This window comes from Onychomys torridus, chromosome X (genome assembly GCF_903995425.1).
Source record: "Onychomys torridus chromosome X, mOncTor1.1, whole genome shotgun sequence".
Lineage (NCBI taxonomy): Eukaryota > Metazoa > Chordata > Mammalia > Rodentia > Cricetidae > Onychomys > Onychomys torridus.
In genome coordinates, this window is record NC_050466.1 from 87,324,718 (window position 1) to 87,342,992 (window position 18,275).

Below are 18,275 nucleotides of genomic sequence, written 5' to 3' on the forward strand. Positions count from 1 at the left end.
AGTCATAAGGAAAAACGAGAAAATAATCAGTCTCTGACATCCAGAACTCATCTGGCATTCAGATCTCAACAATATTTAAAACTCGTCTGACATCATAACCAGGGCATTTTGTTCTCCTGTTAGGCATAAACAATGTCTAAGAAAACAACCTCAGACAAGGTTACTCTGAGATCACAATAAAATGAAACAAAGCAAGAGCACTTCATAATTTAATCTAAGTACAGAATGAAACAGGGTCATAAAATTGCCCCCACTTTCTGGCAGCATCCAATCTTGAAGGAACCCCTACTTCCTTCAATCCTTGCCAAAATCACCCAACAAAGCCCAAATCCTAGGTAGCTTCTTTGTAGTACATGTTTTCATCATACCCTGCTGTCTCCCATGGTGTATTCCTCTGAATTCCAGGAAGAATAATAAGCATAATTTATTTATGCTAAGATTTGTCCCTAATGAACTTTTGGATAATATTTGTTAATGTCCATAGAAAGTATTGAAATGAATATTTGTTGGGAACCAATGACCCACAATTTGCTTTCCTTTCTCAAATGTACCACTCAAAATGAGTGTGGGATGGCCCAGTCCAGTGGCTTTTTCTCATGCTAAATCCCCTTTAATCCATCATATCCCACCACACTGTGAGGCTTCTCATCTACACTTCTCATTATCTACATTCCTACACTTTCCTTGTCTTTGTCAGTCCATTCTACATCATTAGAGATTCATAAGATTCTACATTCTTCCTCTGGAGGTTTCACTTATTCCCATGGCTTTGATTAAATACAAATAGGTGAATGATTACAATATTTATATTTCCTAATAACATCTTTCCCCAGTCTGCCCATTAATACTATCTCAGTATTTTCATGTTTTTCATATTATACTCCCAGAATGGTACTGGATATCTTATGAAGTGCCCTGAGCTATACCTCGACTCTAGTGCTACCACTCTCCCTAGAATATTGCAAATGTGATTTTTTTTACAATCTGATTAAAAATCTAATCTAAGTTATATAAGATCCAATGCAATAAAATAAGAAACATGAAAAAATCAAGAAAACACAACTGCTTAAAATTACCAGTTCTGTAGGAATAGATAACAAGAAAGTGAAATCACAGACAAATACTTACAACAAATGTTCAATGAAATCAAAGAATCAGTTAAAGAGAATTCAAATAAGCTTCTAAATGAAATTGGGACATTGGTAATAATTTTATTGAGGAATTCAGGAAATAAAATACTAAAAAAAATCAATTTAAAATTTTGGAAACGGAAACCTTAATAATTCAAATTTTAAAATCTAAGTAGACCACATTTTCAATAAATCAGATTAAATAGAAAACAGAATATCTAAAATTGAAGACAAGGGAAATAAATTAGATATTCCAACAATAAAAATAGAACATGAAAGTATGACCAGAATTTGTGAAATGTGTGGGACACAATGAAAGGATGAAATTCTTAAGCAGAAATATGGAAGGAGAAACACAGACAAAGGCATAGACATATTCTACAAATCATAATATAAAATTTCCTAGAACTAGGGAAAGTGATGGCCAACTAGATAAAGGAGACATTTAGATTGCCAAATAGAAAAGACCAGATAAGAACCAGTTCCAATTGATATATCTATAAAACAACTCCTGCACTTAAGGTTCAGGGAACATTGTAGAAGAGGGAGTGGAAATACTGTAAAAGCCAGAGGATCAGGGAATTTTGCTGTGAGCCTTGATCTCCTAGTAATGTTAGAAGCTATACTCAAAAAGTCTTTCCAATGTGACTGTCTAAACATGAGCTGAACAAGGACAATGATAGACATGCCAATGTGGACAGGGGAGGCCTCATTGCTACACACAGGACTTTAAGGCAAGCAGATGAACCTATATTAATACCTGAAAACATAGATTTCAACCCAAAACTAGGCAGAAGAGGTAAAACTCACTTCATATTGATTAAGGGATCAATTCACCAAAAGGAGACTATAATTCTAAACACATATGCAAGAAAAAGTAATTTCATAAACAAAAGTTGCTATTTATAAAGACAGAGAAAAATTCAACAAAGCAATAATGGGTGATTTTACTACCCTATTCTCACTAACAAATAGGTAATCCATACAAAAATACCAACAAAGAAATATCAGAGATCAAAGGGCCTTAACAAAATATGAGCACATTCAAGAACTGATAATCCACTGTTGAATGATGACTGGGATATTAAAGCAATCAGGAGATAAACATTAAAACTTCATGGAATTTCATACAATGAAAATGAAAATGTTGCTGGCTTTGCAGCTGGGGCCTCACTGTCTCTGATACCTGGGTTAATGGATGGTAGACATGGAGGCAATAACACAGACTCTGGAAGTTTGCAAGCAATCTCATTTATTAAACAAAGGGATGAGGTATTTAAGTATGAGCTGTTTGGTGGAGTTTTACTTTTACTCCTAGCTGCTGTGGCATTTCTTGGGTGGCTCTGGGCTGCATGTCATCATTTTCCAGTTGTAGTTTGTGGGTCAGGTTTCCAGAGTGCCTTTCTGTGCATGTCACAGCTTATTGTTTGCTTAAGGTGAGTCCCAGTGCTTCAGGCTTACCCGCCTCATACAACATACTAGAATGTGTGTGATTCAATGAAACTGATTCTAAAAGGGCAATTTAAGGCTCTAAATGGCTACTTACGAATCAGAGAACTTTTAATTCACTAGGAACACACCAGCTGAGCAAGACATGGCAACAGCCTCCAACACAAGCAGGGACTCATGTGAACACACCAGTTGAGCAGGACAGGAAAACAGGCAACACACAGCCATTACACTCAACCAAAATCCAGAAACTAAGAGGAAACAAACACCAAGGAACAAAATACCCACCCAACAAAAAGAAATCCAGAAATTAGCTCCTAGAACTATAATCATTCCAAACCCAGATACCTCGATACCAGCATAAGAACACAATTAATAGCAGCCAGGACAATAATGTCTCCACCAGAACTCATCTATCTTACTACAGCAGGCCTTGAGTATTCCAAAATAGCTGAAGCACAAAAAATAAAAAGACCTTAAAACCAACTATATGAAGATGATAGCGGTCATTAAAGTGGAAATGAATAAATCACTTAAAGGAATGCAAGAAACACAAACAGACAGTGAAGGAAATAAGCAAAACTGTTCAAGACCTGAAAATGTAAATAGAAGCAACAAAGAAAACACAAACTGAGGAAATTCTGAAAATAAAAATGTAGGGATTTGAACAGGAACTACAGAGATAAGCTTTACCAACAGACTACAAGATATGGAAGAAAGAATCTGAAGTGTTGAAGATAGGATAGGAAAAATGGATAAATCAGTCAAAGAAAATGAATCTAAAAGACTTGACACACACAAAAAAAATCTAGGAAGTTGGGGACACTATGATAAAGCCAAACGTAAGAATAACAAGAATAGAGGGGAAATTCTAGCTCAAAGGCCCTGAAAATATTTTCAACAAAATTATAGAAGAAAATTGTCCTGACCTAAAGAAGGACATGCCTATAAAGATATAAGAAGCTTATAGAACACCAAATAGATTGGAGCAAAAAGAAAAAAGTCCCCTCACAACAAATAATCAAAACACTAAATGTATAGAACAAAGAAAGACTGTTAAAAGCTGGAAGGGAAAAAGACCAAGTTATATTTAAAGATGAAACTATTAGAATTATACTTGACTTTTCGATGGAGACCCTAAAAGCCAGAAGGGCCTGGCCAGATGTGCTATAGACTCTAAGAGAACAAAGATAGCAGTCTAGGCTACTATACCCAGCAATACTTTGAATCACCATAGATTGAGAAAAAAGATATGCCATGATAAATCCAAACTTAAACAATGTGTCTCTACAAATCCGTCCCTATAGAAGGAACTAGAAGGAAACTCCAACCTAAAGGAGTTAACTACACACATGAATACACAGGAAATAATCTCAGACCAGCAAAAACAAAGAAGGGAAACACACACATACCCACTCATGAGCATATACACATACACACCACCACCATCATCAACAGCAACAGCAACAAAATAACATGAATCAACAAATATTGGTCATTGATATCTCTCAATACCAAAGGTCTCAATTCCCCAATAAGAAGATATAGTCTAAGAGAATGTATGCAAAAACAGGATCAATCTTTCTGCTGCATTCAAGAAACAAACGTCAGCCGGGCAGTGGTGGCGCATGCCTTTAATCCCAGCACTCAGGAGGCAGAGGCAGGTGGATCTCTGTGAGTTCGAGGCCAGCCTGGTCTCCAAAGCGAGTTCCAGGAAAGGCGCAAAGCTACACAGAGAAACCTTGTCTCAAAAACCAAAATAAATAAATAAATAAATAAATAAAAAAAAGAAACAAACGTCAACACCTAGGATAGGCATTACTCAGGGTAAAGATTGGAAAAAGATATTCCAAATGGATATAAGAAGCAAGCTGATGTACCCATTTAAAAATCTAATAAAATAGACTAGTGAAACAGTTGATTAGCTTGAACTGTTTGGGAGGCCCCCAGGCAGTGGGACCAGGACCTGTCTTAGTGCATGAGCTGGCTGTTTGGAGCCTGGAGCCTATGCTAGGACACTTTGCTCAGCCTAGGTGAAGGGAGGAGGGGACTGGACCTGCCTCAACTGAATCTATCTGGCTGAGCTGAATCCCCCGGGGAGTGCTTGCCCGGAGGAGATGGGAAATGGGGGGGGGTAGGTTTGGGGCAGGGGGAGGGAGGACAGGGAATCCGTGGCTGATAGGTAAAATTAAATTAATTATAAAAAATAAATAAAATCCATAGGGAAATGGAAACAACCTGTAAAAGCCAAATCTTCAAGAAGGACAAGGTTGAATAACTCACCACTACCTGATTTCCAAGCTCATTCATCATTAAAACCACAACAAAACCACAGTAATCAATACCCCAAGGTGTTGGAACAAGGAAAGGTAAAACACACTGAAACAAGTAGAAATGTCCAGAAGAACTACATGAGCGTTGTCATCATCACAAAGTTTATTTATTTATTTTTTTAAAGGCAGGGTCTCGTGTATCCCAGGCTGACCTTGAACTGACTATGTAGCCAAAGAGTGGTCTTGAACTTCTGATTCTCTGCATTTATCTCCTCAGTGCTAGGAATCACTGGCCTGTACCACACACAAAATAGATAGATAGATGATAGATGATAGATAGATAGATAGATAGATAGATAGATAGATAGAATATACTTCAAACCAAAATTAATCAAAAGAGATTAAAAAGACAGTAATACTCAAAATAGAAAATCCACCAAGATGACATTTTTATTCTTAACATCTATGCCCCAAGCACAAGGGCTCCAAAAGTTTGTAAAAGGAACACCACTACAACTTAAATCAGATATTGACCATCACATATTTATAGTGAGAGACTGCAATACCCCACTCTCACCAATGGTGCAGGTTATCCAGACAAAACTAAACAGAGAAGTACTGGAACTAACAGACATCATGAACTAAATGACCTAAACAGATAACTACAGATCATTTCACCCAAAACAAAAAAGAATATACTTTCTTCTCTGCACCTCATTGGAACTTTCTCTACAATTGACCATATACTCAAACACAAACCAAGTCTCAGCAGATATGAGGAAATAGAAATAACTCCCTGCAGCCTATCAGTCCCACCATGGTTTGAAGCTAGATATCAACAATGACAGAAACAAAAGAGAGCATAGAAACTCATAAAAAACTTTAAAAATCTCTTTTTTAAATTTTTTTTCTTTATTATTATGTGTTTTAAATTTTTATACATCAGCCATGGGGTTCCCCTGTCCTCCCCCCTCCCACTCCCACCCTCACCTACCCCCAGCCCTCCCCTCCATCCCATGTCCTCCAGGATCAAGGCACCCCTGGGGATTCATTTAACCTTGGTGGATTCAGTACAGCAGGTCCTGTCACCTCCTTCCAGACTGAGCAAAGTTTCCCTGTGGTAACTAAAGGAAAATGGGTCAAGACAGAAATAAAGAAATTAAGAACTTTCCAGAATCCAATGAAAATAAATACACAAAATACCCAAATTTATGGGACACAATGAAAGTAGTTCAGAGGCAAGTTCACAGCAGTAAGTGCCTACATTAAAAGAAAACTGGATAGATTGATCTTGTACTAGGAAATTGTGCTCCTAGAACAAAAAGAAGTAATTACCAAAAGAGGAGTAGATGACAAGAAAATAATCAAACTTAGGGCTAAAATCCATGAAATAAAAATAAAGAGACCAATACAAAGAATCAATGAAACAAAGAGGTGGTTCTTTGATATTATCAACAAGATAGGCCAAAACTTTTATCCAAGCTAACTAAAGGATGGAGAGAGAATATTCAAATCAACAAAACAAAACAAAAACAAAAAAGGAACCATAACAACAGACACTGAGAAAATCCAGAGAATCATACAGACATAATTTAAAAACCTGTACTCCACCAAATTAGAAAATCTAAAAGAAATGGCTATTTTTCTCAATATGTGCCATTTACCAAAGTTAAATCCAGAGCATATAAGCAATTTACTTTAGACCTATAACCCATAGTAACTAGAAGTAGTCATTAAAAGTCTTCCATCAAAAAAAAAACCCAGGGCCAGATGGTTTTAGCACAGAATTCTAACCAACATTCAAAGAAGAGTCAATGCCAGTACTCCTCAAATTATTCCACAAAATAGAAACAGAAGAAATATTGCCAATTTATTTTATTAGGCCCATAGTTACCCTGATCCCAAAATCACATAAAGATCCAACAAAGAAAGAGAATTCCAGGCCAGTTTCCATTATGAACATATATGCAAAAATGCTCAGTAAAAACATGCAAACTTAGTCCAAGAACAAATCAAAAAGATTGTCCATCATGATCAATTAGGCTTCATCCTAGAGATGTCAGGATGGTTCACTATACAAAAAAAATCAATAAATGTAACCCACAATATAAACAAACTGAAAGAAAACAACCAAATGATCTCATTAGATGCAGAAAAGTTCTTTGACAAAGTCCAATAGCCCTTTATGATAAATGTCCTGGGGAGACAGGGGGTAAAAATAAACATACCTAAACATAATAAGGGCAATTTACAGCAAGCCAGCAGGCAACATCAAATTAAATGGAAAAAAACTGAAAGGAATTCCACCAAAATCAGGAATAAGACCCTTAACATTCCACTATGAAACTACCATAGCTGATAAAACCTTTCAGCAATGTAGCTGTATAAAAAAGTTAATTCACAAGAAAATCAGTAGCCCTCCTACATACAAATGACAAATTGGATGAGAAAGAAATCAGGGAAACAATACTTTTCACAGTAGCCTCTGATAATATAAAATATCTTTGAGTAGCTCTAAACAAGCAAATGAATGTCTTGTATGATAAAATCATCAAGGTTTTGAAGAAAGAAACTGAAGAAGATATAAGAAGTTGGAAATATCTCCTATCCTTATGGATCATTAGGATTAATATTGTGAAAATGGCCATCTGAACAAAAGCAATCTACAGATTCAACGCAATCCCCATCAAAATTCCAATACAATTCTTTACAGACCTTGAAGGGACAATGTTTAACTTCATGTGGAAAACAAAAAACACTAGATAGCTAAAACAATCCTGAACAACAAAAGAACTGCTGGAGGTATCACTGTTCCTAATTTCAAGTTGTACTAAAGAGCTGTAGTAATAAAGAATGTATGGTCTTAGCATAAAAATACACATGTTGATCAACGGAATCCAGCTGAACACCCAGCCATAAATCCACACACCCTTGACCACCTGGTTTTTAGCAAAGAAGTCAAAATTATACAATGTAAAAAGGAAAGCAGTGGTGCTGGTCTAACTGGATGGCTGCATGTAAAAAAAAGCAAATAGATCCATCCTTATCACCCTGCATAAAACTCAAGTTCAAGTGGATCAAAGGCCTCAACATAAAACCAGATATATTGGATCTGATAGAAGAGAAAGTGGGGAACAGCTTTGAATGCGTTGGCACAGGAGAAGACATTCTGAACAGAACATTGATAGTACAGGCACTGAGATTAAAAATTAATAAACAGAACCTCATGAAAATGAAAAGCTTCTGTTAGGCAAATGGTAGCTTCAACAGGAAAAAACAGCAGCCTACAGAATGAAAAAATATTTTCATCAACCCCACATCTGACAGAAGGCTAATATCCAATATATATAAAGAACTCAAGAAACTAGATATCAAAAAACAAAGAATCCAATTAAAAAGTGGAGTACAGATCTAAACGGAATTCTCAATAGAGGAAATTTGAATGGCTGAGAAACACTTTAGAGAAGTGTTCAACATCCTTAGCCATTGGGGAAATGAAATCAACACTACTTTGAAATTCCATCTTACACCTGTCAAAAGATTGATGGTAACATCAAAAACACAAGTGACAGCTCATGCTGGCAAAGATGTGGAGCAAGAGGAACACTTCTTCATTGCTGGTAGGAGTGCAAACTTGTACAGCCATTATGGAAATCAATATGGCAGTTACTCAGAAAGTTGGGATTGATCTACCACAAGACCTAACTACACCACTCTTCTGCATATACATAAAGGATTCTCCAACCTACAACAAGGACACTTGCTCAACCATGTTCACTGATGTTTTATTCATAATAGCTAGAAACTGAAAATAGCCTAGATACCCCTCAACTGAAGAATCAATAAGGAAAATGTGGTATATTTACACAATGGAGTATTACTCAGCTGTTTTTAAAATAACAGCATGAAATTTACAGGCAAATGGATGGAACTAGAGCTCATCCTGATTGAGGTAACCCAGACTCAGAAAGATAAATATGGTATGCATTCATTTATATGTGGATATTAGCCATTAAGTAAATGATAACCAAGCTACAATACATAAACTCCAAGAGGTTAGGTATAGAGGAAGTGTCTAGAGGGGATACTTGGATCTCCCTGGCAGGGGGACATAGAATAGATTTTACAGATGGACTGGTGGTGGATGGGGACACAAATGGGAGGATCAGGTGAGAAGGTGTAAGGGACATAGGGTAGAGGGATATAAAGAAGGAAAAGACACCTGAAAGTGAGGGGCACTGGAAGGATGATATGAGAACCTAGTACAGTGGAAACTTCCTAAAATATATGAAGGTGATCCTAATGAGGTCTCATAACAATGGGGATATGGAGTCTCAACTGGCCATCTCTTGTCACCAAATGAGGCTTTCAATAGTGGAACTTGGTTGCATTCAGTTGAGTTGTTGGCCAGGAGGGTCCCATGGAAATCACTCAGTAACTCTGGCTCTTGCTAAGACAATAGACTGCTCTCTGGAGACTGACAGCAAGCCTCCATTACCAAGAACACCCACATAACCCATTGAACATGGAGATATCGAGCTGGTGCCTACATGGAGCCTTCATCCCTCTGTTCTAGTCTCTTTTGTGAGTAAAGGTATTCTGTAGGCTACCAAAACAGAAAGGTAAACACCAAGCTAGGCACAAAATCTTAGGCCTACAATCTGTGATGCTTGTAAAATATGCTAGGGCAATGAGGGCAGTGAACTTGTGGGATGTCTGATTTTACTTAAGTTACAATCCACTAGATGTAACCCATTCCTGACACTGCTTAGGTAGCCATGAATCAGAGACTAGATAGTCCAGAGACCTAGGGTAAAACCATACACTACTGGTCTGAAAACAAAAGTGTCAATAAAATGACTCTCTATGATATTCTGCTATACTCATAGCTCAGTGCCTTATCCAGTCATCATCAGAGAAGCTTCCTGAAGCAGAAGGTGGGAACAGATGCACAGACCTGCAGCCATACATTATATACAGAAAATATCTAAATGGAATGTCTCCAACAAATCTCTCCACTCAGAACTCAGGGAACCCCATGGAAGAGGAGACAGAGTGTAAGAGCCAGAGAGGATGGAGAATACCAAAGAACAAGGCCTATGAATCAACTAAGCAGGGATCATGTACACTCACAGAGATGGAAGCAGCAAGCACAGGACCTACATGGTTCTACACCAGGTACTCTGTAGATATATTATAGCTTTAAGCTTAGCATTTTTATGGGACTCCTGATTGTGAGAACAAGTGGGTCTCTAATTCTTGTGCCTACTCTTGGAACTCCTTTTCTTCTGTTAGGCTGCCTTGCCCAGCTTCAATATAGTGGTTTTTTTCTTTACCTTATTATATATTATTTTGTCCTATTTGGTTGTTATCTCCTAGAAGCCTGTTATTTTCCAGTGAAGGACAGAAAGGAAGTGGATCCAGAGGAGAGGAGAGGGAGGAGAGGAACTGGGAGGAGTAGAAGGAGGAGAAACTATAATTAAGGATATATGGTATGAAAAAAGAATCCATTTTCTATAAAAGAAGAATAAATTGGGGAAAAAATAATCAGAGAACTCTTAACTAAAGAATTTAATTACCTCAAGGAGCTAGGGGGGAAAAATAAGCCAAATCTACTATCAGTAAATGGAAAGAAATTTTAGCTCAGGGAAAATTCAATACAATAGAAACGAAAGGAATCATATAAAGAATTGGCCCAATAGTCAGTCCTGAAAACATACATACAAGTTGCATTATATAGACTGAGGAGGTAATATTTGTATGTATACTTATATGCATGCAATAAAAATTAGTGAAAAAAGAGGTCATGATTTGAAAGAGAGTGGGGAGGAGTATATTGGAGGTAGGGAAGGAAGGGAAGGAAGAAATTTTGTAATTAAACTATAACCTCAAAAAGTGAAAAAGAATCAATGAAATAAATAGGTAGTAAATAGAAAAGATAAACAACATTCACTCCTTGTCAAACTAACCAGAAGAGAACTAACTCTAAATCAATAAAATTATAAGTGAAAAGAAAGATATTACAACATATGCCAATGATGTTTAGAGGGTATTTAGAAGATGTACTTAAAAACCTATATTTAAATACATTGGAAAATCTAGAATACATGAATTAATTCCTATGCACATATTATCTACTCAAATTAAACCAAAAATATATAAGCAACATAAACAGAACTATAAGAGACAATGAAATTTAAACATTAACAAAGGGTCTCTTCATTTAAAAAATGCCCAGGAGCTGAGGGATTCACAGGTAAATCCTACCAAACCTCTAATGAGAAACTAACATTGATGTTTCCCATAAACAATTTCATAAATAGAAAGGGAAGAAACACTAACTCATTTTATAAAGCTAGTATTACCCTGGTGCTAAAACTGAACAGAAACACACAAAAATTATAAGCTTATCTCCACAAAAACACGATTGGAAAAACTTTCAATAAACTACTTGCAAACTGCATTCAAAATAAGCCAAGTGGGCTTCATTTTAGGGATGCAAGAACGGTTAGATTTATACAAACCAGCACATGAAATACAACTTAAGAATAGACTCAAGGACAGAAATCACAAGATCATCATACTGTCTACCATCCTTTTGTGACAAAAGCGTCTGCTAACCAAAATAGAAGATCTCCACTTTAAAATAATAAAGGCTATATATGATAAAACTATAGCCAATACTACATCAATGAAGATAAACACAAGGCATTTCCAAAAAATTAGGCTTGAGACAAGGGTGTCTACTTTCTTGCTCAACATAGACCTTGAAATCTTAGCATAAGCAAGACAAGAAAATATAATAAAATTAATGCAAATAAGAAAGGAAGAAGTCATATTATCCTTATTTGCAGATGATGTGATTTTATATGTAAGAAACTTTAAAGCTTCTATCAGAAAACTAATAACTGAATAAAACATTTCCTGAGAAGTAGCAGGATTCAAAATTAGCATAGAAAAAGATTCATTTTACTATATACCAATAATGAACATGCTGAGAAAGAAATAATCCCATGGGAAGCACAGTAGGTGCTCCCTAGGCAGGAGTGGCTGACTCTCCCGCTGAGGCCCCACCAAGAGCGCAGGGAGTAGAGGGGTGGGGGATGGGGGGAATGTAGGTGGGTGGTTTCCATGGTAACAGTAAACAAACCTCAACTGTCTCAGCTACAACTACCAAATCCCGGGGTTCTGCCACCCTCCTCTAGGTGCTCTGAGGGTCAGCGAGGTTCCAGATGTGAGTAGGAGCATGGGGACAAGAAGCCCGAAGTTGAGAACAAAAAGAAGGTGTACCTGGACTTCCCCCGGAGCTCTCTGCATTTTTAAAGCGTCGGGTGGAGTTGTGGTTCTTGCTTATTGACAGTGGAAGTCACTTCTGCCTCTGTGGACAACTTGTACCTGCCTTAAGTGTTTCCTACAGAAGGCACCTGTGGTGGTTCTTTAAGCTACAAAAAATTGCCCAAGCTTGTGTGACATCAGCCCTGTCCAGCGTCCATGATGCTGAGCCCTGACGGAGGTGAAGGCTTTGTGGTCAAACTCCGTGGCCTACCCTGGTCCTGCTCAATAGAGGACGTACAAAACTTCCTCTCCAACTGCACAATTCATGATGGGGTCGCAGGTGTTCATTTCATTTATACTAGAGAAGGCAGGCAGAGTGGTGAGGCTTTTGTTGAACTTGAGTCAGAAGATGATGTGAAATTGGCTCTGAAAAAAGACAGGGAAAGCATGGGACACCGATATATTGAGGTGTTCAAGTCACACAGAATCGAGATGGATTGGGTGTTGAAGCACAGTGGTCCAAACAGCGCCGACAGTGCCAATGATGGCTTTGTGAGGCTTCGGGGACTTCCGTTTGGATGCATAAAGGAAGAAATTGTTCAGTTCTTCTCAGGATTGGAAATTGTGCCAAACGGGATCACATTACCTATGGACCCAGAGGGCAAGATTACAGGCGAGGCCTTCGTTCAGTTTGCCTCACAAGAGTTAGCTGAGAAAGCTCTGGGGAAGCACAAGGAGAGAATAGGACACAGGTATATCGAAGTGTTCAAGAGCAGCCAAGAGGAAGTTAGGTCATACTCAGATCCACCTCTGAAGTTCATGTCTGTGCAGAGACCTGGGCCCTATGACCGGCCTGGTACAGCCCAGAGGTACACTGGCATTGTGAAACAGGCAGGCTTGGACAGGATGAGGTCTGGTGCCTATAGTGCAGGCTATGGGGGCTATGAAGAATACAGTGGCCTCAGTGATGGCTATGGCTTCACCACTGACCTGTTTAGGAGAGATCTCAGCTACTGTCTCTCAGGAATGTATGACCACAGATACGAAGACAGCGAGTTCACAGTGCAGAGCACCACCCGCCACTGCGTCCACATGAGAGGGCTGCCCTACAAAGCAAAGGAGATCGACATTTACAACTTCTTCTCTCCACTCAACCCCGTGAGAGTTCATATTGAGATTGGTCCTGATGGAAGAATGACAGGAGAAGCTGATGTTGAGTTTGCCACCCATGAAGAAGCAGTGGCAGCTATGTCGAAGGACAGGGCCAATATGCAGCACAGATATATAGAACTCTTCCTGAATTCAACAGGGGCTAGCTACGGGGCTTATGGCAGCCAGGTGATGCAGGGCATGGAAGTGTCAGCTGCCCAGGAGACTTACAGTGGCCTGGAGAGCCAGTCAGTGAGTGGCTGTTATGGGGCCGGCTACAGTGGTCAGAACAGCATGGGTGGATATGACTAGTATTGTAGACATTTGAGTTATTTCAATCAAAATTTCACAGGCAGCCAATAAACAGTCAGAAGCAGTTTATAACTTTAGAGGAAGCTGGGGGACCCACATTGTACCATGAGTTTGTGAAATCTGGATTAAAAAATTACCTCTTCAGTGTTTCTCATGCAAACCTTTGTTCTAACATGTAATATTGAGTAAACTAAAACTATTGTCTTCTGCTTTTCTCAATTAACATTTTTAGTAGTATACTTAAGGAGTGATGTTATCTGAGTTAAGTAGTTTAAAGTATGTTAAGTGGATCTTAAAGTATACCACACTGAACATGTACTTTTCTGGAGAACTCAAAGGTGCTATATCCCTGATGCAAAAAGAAGCATTTCTTGTGTTCATTCTAGTTTATATTTTCATTTAAATCTTTAGGCTAAGTTTAAGCTTTTGAAAAGTTAGTTTTGAGAATTGAGACACAATACTAATACTGTAGGAATTCGTGAGGCCTTGACTTTTAAAGCTTTCTTTGTACTATGATTTCCTTTTGGATGTATTTTGCTAGTGGAACTTGTTAAATTTTTTAACTTTTTTTAATGAAGATTTTTTTCCACAATGAAAAAAAGGAAATAATCTCATACACAATAGATTCAACAATATCTAGGAATGAATATACATAACCAAAGATACAAAATAAACGAACTATGAAAATTTCAAAGCACTGAAAAAAGATTAAAGAAAGACAGTACAAGATGGAAAAATCTCCCAAGATCACAGAGTGAAGAAATTAATGGTAAAATGTCTATATTACAAAAAACATTCAAGGTTTCAAGGTAATACCCATGAAAATTCCAATAACTTTCTTCACAAACTAGAAAAGACACCATAAAATCTATATAGAACCACAAAATACTTCCAAATAACCAAAGCAAATTCTGAACAAAATTAACACTTTTTTTAGATACCACATTATCTGATTTTAAGACATAGTGTGGACCTATAGTGACAAAATCAGATACATAGAGGCCACTGGAATAAAATAGAGGACCTAGAAATAAACCCACATAGCTATAGCATCTGAGTTTTACAAAGATGTAAACAATAAACTTTAGAGATTAGAAAGCCTCCTTAACAAACAACACTGGAAAAACTAGATATCAACCTATAGAGGATAAAATTCACTCAGTATCTATCATCTTGCACATAGATTAACTTCAAATGGATCAAAGGCTTTAATGTAAAGCCTAAAATTCTGATACTCTTAGAGAAGAACATTAGAAAACATTTCATGATTTAATCATAATCATAGACTTGTGTACAATCACTCCAGTAGGACATGCAATAATCCCCAAAGTTGACAAATAGGATCCCCTGGCTGATTGTAAATCCTATCACATGACAATAAAAATGGACAATTACAACAAATCTCTTTCCAACTTGACACCCAAATACAACACTTTCATTTATGTGTTTTTGGTATTGCTTTTGTTTTTTTTAATTTTGTTTTATTTTATTTGAGTTTATCATTATAAATTATACTTTATGGAGTTATAGACATATTTAATTTGGAAATGTATACAGTGGTTATGATTAAATACAACTTACATCACTTTTAAATCATGACATTTCATTCCTCTCCCACATAGACTCAAGGTCACATCATAATGAAAAATGTATTAATTCCAACTTCAAAAGGCTCTATAGTCTTAATATTTTCAATACTGTTTGAAAGCAACTCTAATATCCTCTTCTGAGAGCCAAAGCAACCTCTTAACTTTGAGCAAATAAAAATTAAACAAGTTACTAAGTCATAATATACAACAGCACAAAGTAAACATTCCTAATCCAAAATGAAGAGATGAGAAATATGATGAGAAAAGATGAGACCATAGAAAGGCAATCCAGCAAGGACATCAAATCCTTCTGCATTGTGTCTTGTATCTGAGGCTTGAAATGGAATCATCTAGGCACTGACACTTCTGAATAGCTCCCACTCCAGTTCTGTCATCTATATTACATGTAGTGTCTTTTGTGCACCCAGTTCCATACCCTCCATGGAGCTTTCTTTGGAAGATATTCCACAGACATAGAGTATCTCCAATATCTTGGAATCACCATTGTGACTTGGATTTTACCTTCACAGCTCCATGAAGTGGCCTCTTTGGACCCATCTCCTTGCCACACATTGAACCACTTACACATTGCCAGGCCTCAACAACTTTCTGTGAATGTAACTGAAATTCTGTAACCCTGAACCACCTGTATTTTGCATGCATACCCAGCCAATGTTATATGAACAATACTGCCAAGTTCTGCTGCCAGCATTTAGGATTCCAGATGGCACTTGGAAGACTGGAAAGCAGGAGGACACAAGGCCAGACTGAGTTACAGAGTGAGTTAAAGCCTGGATTTCATAGCATGACCCTGGAAGGAAAAAAGGAAAGCACAATTATAGATTATAGATCATGGTAAGTATTATTAAATAGAGAGTGGGATAATTTTTCACAGCAAAGAAATCACTTGGTTTATTTGGGGCCTCAAGAATAGATTTTCTGTATAATAAAGAAGACAATAGCTGTTTGATGGCAAGGAGGAAGGCTAATGTAGCTGGAAGAATGTGAGCATGAGGGAAATAGTATTGTCAGATTAGATTGGTGAAGTGATACTTGGAAAGAAGACAGGACTTTGCAAAGTATGTTAAGAACCTGGAATCTCAAGTACAATGAAAATCTCTTAGAAGCTTTAAGCAAGGAGGCAGCATGGTATGGTTTACAGGTTATCAAAGATCCCTTTTTCTGTCATCTAATGAATTCCTTACAAGATGAGATGGGAGGATATAAAGAGATAGGAGGCCATTAAATGAGTCCAGGCAAGAAATGATGATGGTTTAAAACTGGGCTAGGCTTGGTGGTATACCTCTATAAACCCAGTACTTAAGAGGGTAATTCAGGAGGATTATATCTTTAAGGCCAATTTGGGCTATGTAGTAAGGAGGGAGTTGGATTAATAGATGACAATGGAGAGGGATCAAGTACACAAATTCTAGTTACATTTTGCAAATGGAATTGGCAAGGTTTGGTGACTAAGAATGGTAACTGAAAGAGAGAGGTACAAATGATACCCAGGGATTCATATTTTCCTCCTCTCCGTGTGTGTGTGTGTGTGTGTGTGTGTGTGTGTGTGTGTGTGTGTGTGCTGTGTTGTGTATGAATGCATACAATACTTGTGAAAGTGTCCATGGAGGCCAGAAAAAGCCACTGGATCCCCAGAGTTGGATAGTTGTGAGCCATCTGATGTGGGTACTGAGAACTTAACTAGGCTCCTCCAAAAGATTAGGAAGTGATCTTAACTGCTGAGCCATCTCTTCAGCCCTATGCACAAGAATCTTGACATGAACCATTAGATGAGAGAAGCTACCATTTATTGAAATGAAAACAAAAGAAGATTTGGCCTGTGAAGAAAGAAACAAGAGTTCAGTTTTGAATACACTGAATTTGAGGGGTTAGAGGAACAATGGAAGACATGTCAATTGAGTGATTGTGTTAGTAGCTATGAAACTCAGAAGATAAAAATACAGATGAGAGAACATTAGGAGGAGGAAGAAAAGGAAGAAAGGGGAAAAGGAAGGAGGGATGGGGGAAAGCAGAGGGAGAAAGAGAGAGACAGAGACAGAGAAAGAACACAGAGATGCTGTCTGGAGTTTGTACAAAGTCCAGGAAGAAAGTACAGAATTTTGGAAGTTAGAAGGGAAGAAATCAAGAAACAAAACTAAGAAAAATTATTGGTGTATTAAGGGAACTCCATGTAGTTTAAAGGAAGGTTTATTTGGGGGTTTTACTTACAACAAGTAAAGGGATAGGTTACAGGATCTGTGAGAGGTGAAGTGCAGTCCAGCGGTGTTCTCTAGAGAACTCTGCTCAGGCTACCATCCAACATCCAGGATTACCAGGAACCAAGAAAGCTGGCACATTTGGATACTGGGACTTAAGGGCTCCCGTCTCAGCCCTGCCTTAGGGGCAGGTAGGCGTGACAGTTACGGGAAGCCTCAATGGGGGTAATACTTCCAGGTCAAAGCTGGATCAGCTACCCACTACAAAATAATGAAAAAGCCAAAAGAAAACTGAAATATCATCACAGGAAGAATTACAAGGGAAAAAGTGATAAACAGAAACATCACTGGAAATACCAATGGATTTAATATCACCAAGGTGCTTGATGAACTTGGCAAGAGTAATTTATGTTATATATAGAAGGAGAACAATTTGAAAGGAGCTACAGGTGGCAGTGACACAAGAAAGTGAAGGGAGAATTTGTACTAACAATCCTGCAGAGAAATGGTAGTTTTAGAGGGAATGTCTAAAAATAGAACAGAAGAACCAATTGATTATTTTAATCTTTATATTTTAATCATTTTTGTATCAATACCTGTCACCCTATATACATTAGGGTTTTGTTAGTTCAATCCTCACCATTTCTCCCAAGTATTATTTTTAGGCATTTCCTGATAACTCTTTCTGTCTCCAATACTCTTCTTCAAAACATTTTTATGTTAGCAGTTTTCAAAAGATAATTCATGGTCTTCTTGGACTGGGCAACAATTGAGGCTCCTAGACATGACAGAACCACTACACTTATGAACTAACAGCATCTGTGGTTATCTGCACAAGACCAGCACCAAATCAAGCCAGTGATCATTCCAGCATGGAGAGAG

At 37.7% G+C, this 18,275-nt stretch overlaps 1 protein-coding gene across 2 annotated transcripts; it reads left to right on the top strand.

The window, feature by feature from the left end:
- The first annotated feature begins 12,343 nt into the window (after nucleotides 1-12,343).
- Nucleotides 12,344-13,633, top strand: LOC118574284 (heterogeneous nuclear ribonucleoprotein F-like). 2 transcript variants are annotated; one of them, XM_036175102.1, is made up of 2 exons: nucleotides 12,344-12,460; nucleotides 12,596-13,633. In XM_036175102.1, exons 1-2 carry the CDS (start codon nucleotides 12,344-12,346, stop codon nucleotides 13,586-13,588), a joined length of 1,110 nt encoding a protein of 369 aa, XP_036030995.1. In that variant the 3' UTR covers nucleotides 13,589-13,633. The 2 variants fall into 2 exon arrangements, with proteins under 2 accessions (XP_036030995.1, XP_036030994.1); XM_036175101.1 differs by having other exon boundaries at nucleotides 12,344-13,633.
- Nucleotides 13,634-18,275: the final 4,642 nt, after the last annotated feature.